General features: G+C 41.7%; 1 protein-coding gene across 1 annotated transcript; it reads left to right on the forward strand.

Annotated features, from left to right (window-relative positions):
* Nucleotides 1-268: 268 nt before the first annotated feature.
* LOC113011804 (lysophosphatidic acid receptor 6) lies at nt 269-4,524 on the forward strand. Its single transcript, XM_026151571.1, has 2 exons — nt 269-386; nt 3,001-4,524. Exons 1-2 carry the CDS (start codon nt 285-287, stop codon nt 3,961-3,963), a joined length of 1,065 nt encoding a protein of 354 aa, XP_026007356.1. The 5' UTR covers nt 269-284; the 3' UTR covers nt 3,964-4,524.
* The last annotated feature ends 267 nt before the right edge of the window (nt 4,525-4,791 follow it).

Here is a 4,791-nt window from a genome sequence, read left to right on the forward strand (position 1 = left end):
ACTAAAACTTAAAAAAGACAACGAGCCTCGTCTGTTTTGTCACATGACTTTGAATTTAGAAAATAGTCATTTTTATTTTAATACAAAGATTTTTAGATCTGCTTGGAGATGACCCAATAACATTTGTAACATAATTAATTTTGTTTATGTTTACACAAACAATAACGATATGAGAGCAAACTACAGACTGTGTGTGGATACATTTCCATAACACGTACAGAAAATGTAAAGAAAGTATTCGTACCACACACACGTGTGAAAACTGAGCAGAGAGAAGCTGACCAATGTCAGCACAGGAAGCTGCCTTGTGGCAAAGATATCAGCTCAACACAGAAGTGCTCTTCTTCTGCTTCCACTGGATCTTTATAAATTTAATCATCAAACAGGTAAAACTCACACTATCAGCTCATTTACAAATTACCTTTAAACACTATTTTATACTATTTAACACTATTTTAGTACTTGTCACTCAGCTCTACAGAGGGTAAAACCAAACCAGAAAATTGTGGGGAATGTTATTTGTGTATCTTCCTGTCCTTACCTTAGTCTGTGTGAACGACATGAAACTGAAAGAAATGTACTGGTTTGAAAATGCACTGACTATTTCATGTTATTTCAAACATACACAAATAATGTTTAGAAACAGAGATACTGTTGTACCTTTGCATGTCTTCATGGTGTGAAATGTTTTACAAATTGTCAAAAAAACAAAAACCCAGTAAACTAAAGTAAAGCGCAACATTTGGCCAAACGTGGATTTTCATTTACAAGCTCTCAGCTAAAATCTTCCAGGTAGCCAATGACTTTTCAGCTATTTGTTATAACCAAATGGAAATGTTACAGTGAATGAGCTGTAAACCCAGAGCACTTGTATGATGTGTAATTATGAAAGGTAACATTAGAAGTACTTTTAAGTACTCTGCAATAGGCTCTTATGGTGGATTTGGGATCTTGTAACAAAAGAATACATAGGACGACTAATTTTTCATCATGTCCATTCATTTCTTTTCTCACATACATATTTGAGTAGGTTGGGGGATATGCATGGCAACATATGTGATAGACTGTTTTACATTCGTCCTCCCAAACTACTTAAGGACATATGCCATTTAAAGTGCTATCTTTCCTGATAACGTGTTAGTGAAGCAATAAGTTTATACTGTGTATGTACTGTTGGAGCTACAATGCCTTTTGAGTACAGCTTTTACAGATTATGTAGCAAAAACTCCACAGAGGGGGATTATTTTTCCACGATTGCACCCTGTGGAAACAGCTTTGCCAGACTCCAGATTTTTATTTCCTGTGCGTACACGCAGCATGATGTGCTGTTCTGTTATGAATGGTTAAACTGGAGGCATGCAGACTAAGTGCAAGTGCAAGGCCTAGACGAGAACAGGCAAGAGAGCAGGACTGAGTTGCATGTTCTCAGTTAAACACATGCACACACTTGGGCCATATGGTGGTGAGGGTTTAAGTGAAGCCAGTGGACTGTGACTCGAGGAACAGATATGGTCTGGGGGAAGGAAGACAGGAGAATTAGTCCATGCATCATTTTCGAGTAATCTCTCCACAACCATAATTTACTCAAATGAGAGGGATACACTGAGTCCAAATTCCTCGGAGTCATGCAGAGAGGCTGAGAGGGTGAGCAGGCAGGAGAGGAGAGGTGGAGTTTTGAGAAGGAGGTGCTGTAAGAAAAACCATTGGGTGCAAACATGTCAATCTCCTCCCTCAAAAGCTGTCTTACCTTCTGCTGCTGTGCTGGAGAAGGGGAACTGGCCACGCCCATCTGCCTGTGCTGCCACCAGCATGCACTCTTCTCGCCTCAGCCCCCAGCTCCTCACTACCACTGCCCGAGCCTTCTACCAAACTCGTGACAAATAAGCTCTCCAACTCTATTACCTCACACAACCCTCGTCTTCCTCTCTCCGTGTCCACTAGAGTTGGATGTCTTAAGACCTGTCTTGGTCTCGATACCAGTCTCGAGACCACTTTTACGTGGCCTTGGTCTTGTCTCGACTTTGTCTTGGTCTTGGTTTTGGTCTCGATACTTTGTGGTCTTGGTATTGTCTTGGTTTAGGCGGTCTTGACTACAAGTCTAGTGTCCACTCAGTAATCTCTGCTCCCTTTTCTTCCCATAGACCGTTCAAGTCCTCCGCCAGTTATCCCTGCAATCCCAGAACTGTTATTGTTACTCTGTCACTGTAGATAAGTCATTTACACTCTAGCTAAATGCGTACTGTGATCTGCTGCTGGGGTCCGCCTGAGTTGCTCCTAACAAACTCACCTTTAAAAAGACTTCCGCTTTCTTACAGTCAGTGGAGAATACTGTGCTAACATCCTCCTTCACAGCACGAGGCGGCTCTATTCCCCTCTCTAACATGTGTTCAGTCACATTGAAGCCAGTGATTGGCTCCTCTGCCACCCTATCTTCCTGAGCTACTAATACTGGTACTAGAAGCTTTGACTGCGGAGCCTCTTCTGTGGGTAACCTGAATGTGATTTCAGCCCACCCAGCAAATAGCCAATGATAGAGCTCAATCATCCTTGTAGTGTCCCTTCAGTGGTATGAAGCTGTGCGAGGGCGAGGTCTGTTTTAATCACTAACATATTGCAAAGACTTAGACCTGACGACGGCTTCAGTAATTCCAGCTTCACTGTGATTCGTTTTAAGTCCAGTTTCGATTTGGTGAATCAGGTTGGAGTCTGACAGTTTGTCTTTCTTACACCAATTCAGAACTGTGTGTGACTGTGTGTAGTCACTTCAGTGAGCTGCTTCACTTATGGTTCTGATCAGCGTGTGCTTCTTTGACTGTTTCCCAGCTGAGATAGTAGTTTGTAACATTGCTGCCGCAGTAATCAAAGAAGCTTTATGTTGACATGACATAAGTTACAGTTATTTGATTGACGACATCTGAGCTGAACATGAATTGTTCTTTGATACTTAAACCTGCAACAAACCTGTTTTTTTCATGCATTATTTTTTCTGCTTTCTCACAGGTCACGATGTCCATCAGCAACACCACTACCTGCACCAATGACAGTACGAACCACTTCGACATCATCCACGTGTGCTTGTACTCCTTCATCTTCATCGTGGGTCTTACTTTGAATGTTATAGCTCTGGTATTTTTTTTTTGTCAAATCAAATCCAGATCCCCAACAGTTGTCTACATGACCAACCTGACCGTGGCGGACTTTTTACTCATCCTCACATTGCCAGTGAGAATCTACTACCACCTTGGATTAGAAGGCATTCCTCTGGTGTTGTGTGATTGCCTTGGCTTGATCCTGAAGGCCAACATGTATGGGAGCATCTTATTCCTCGCTTGTATTTGCTTTGACCGCTGTGTCGCTGTCAGCTTTCCTATGTCTACAAGAATTCAGAGAGCAAGACAGAAGTCATGGTTGATTTGTCTTGGAGTGTGGATACTGTCCTTTGGTCCAAGTGTGCCAATCTACATCCTCAAGCGTGAAAATGTTTCTTTAAATGTTACTAAACATTGCTTTGATAACCCACCGGTTTATGCCACACAACCAGCAGTAGTTTTTTCCACTTTATTTCTGGGGTTTGGGCTCCCTTTAGCAATTATGCTAGTATGCTCCTGGATATTGGTTCATACTGTTCAAAAAAGCACTGTGGCTCAGACAAATCTGCTGAACAGCAGAAAGATCCGGAGGATGATTGCTACAAGTCTGCTTATTTTCCTATTCAGTTTCTCTCCATACCATGCTACCCTAGTTGTCCTCTCCCTGCACAGAGAGCCTATAACCTCTAGAACTTGTAGCGGTATGCACCCCATGTTGGCTGCATACCGCTACAGCCTGGTGGTGGCTTGTCTAAACACAGTGCTTAACCCCATTGCGTATTATTTCACCACAGATACCTTCAGGAAGAACATGGTGATAGGCACTGTTCAAAAGATGTTCCCCCTGTACAATCTGAGTTCAGGGCAGAGATAGCTGAGTGCTCACAATAGCTGAAAGATGTTGGAGGATCTCTTAGTCCCACTTAGCTCCATGGGTCACTGTTATCCTGAAAGGTGCATTCTGGGCATGTTTTCCTCAGTTGTCTGTATCTGTCTGTCTTTGGTTTATGTTCTCACCAACATCATCACCAGCACGAGTTCTGTTTTTCTCCTTTGTGCTCTTTCCATCACATTTGATGAAATACAAGCAGACTGTGAAATGACTTTTGCTTTTCTCTATATTGCTACTCAACCTTTAACGTCTTATTTATGAGGTGTTCTTTAAATGAGGGTCCTTCCAAAAGGTTCTTAACTCACTGGCATTAATTTTAGTTTTAATATCAAACCTGCAGCACAGCACAGTGCAGCCAGAGACACTGTTTCATCAACCACCAAGGCACGTATTATGCTTGCACAATACTAAGCCATCACAGGGAAGTGTACGGTGGTTTCTCCACAACAACACATCTTGCATAATCTTGTATATACTATGTCTTCACAATGGTCATAAAGGTTTTTTTTTTGGTTTTTTTTACCATGCAATAACAGATTCTAAAAACAAACAATGTAATGCACAAAGCTCATGGAGATGCAATAAAATAATATTCTATTATAAAAAAGTAGAAGATAATATCTTTTATTATACACGTTTGAACTACGTAAACATGAATTGCTATTGCTCTGCAAGGGTCCATTTATTCTGTTCCAAATTTTTTTAGTGCTGTCCGCATTAATGCGGCAAATCTCAGCGAGTTAAAGTGGATCGCCCCGTGCATAGAGCTGCATGGCATCAATGCGTTAGCGTGGTTAGCTCGTCAACACG

This window comes from Astatotilapia calliptera, chromosome 3 (assembly GCF_900246225.1).
Source record: "Astatotilapia calliptera chromosome 3, fAstCal1.2, whole genome shotgun sequence".
In the NCBI taxonomy this organism is placed as follows: Eukaryota; Metazoa; Chordata; class Actinopteri; order Cichliformes; family Cichlidae; genus Astatotilapia; species Astatotilapia calliptera.

Coding starts and splice junctions, on each gene's coding strand:
- LOC113011804 (XM_026151571.1), top strand. CDS start 285: ATGTCAGCACAGGAAGCTGCCTTGTGGCAAAGATATCAGCTCAACACA. Junction 387..3,000: donor TAAATTTAATCATCAAACAG/GTAAAACTCACA, acceptor GCTTTCTCACAG/GTCACGATGTCCATCAGCAA.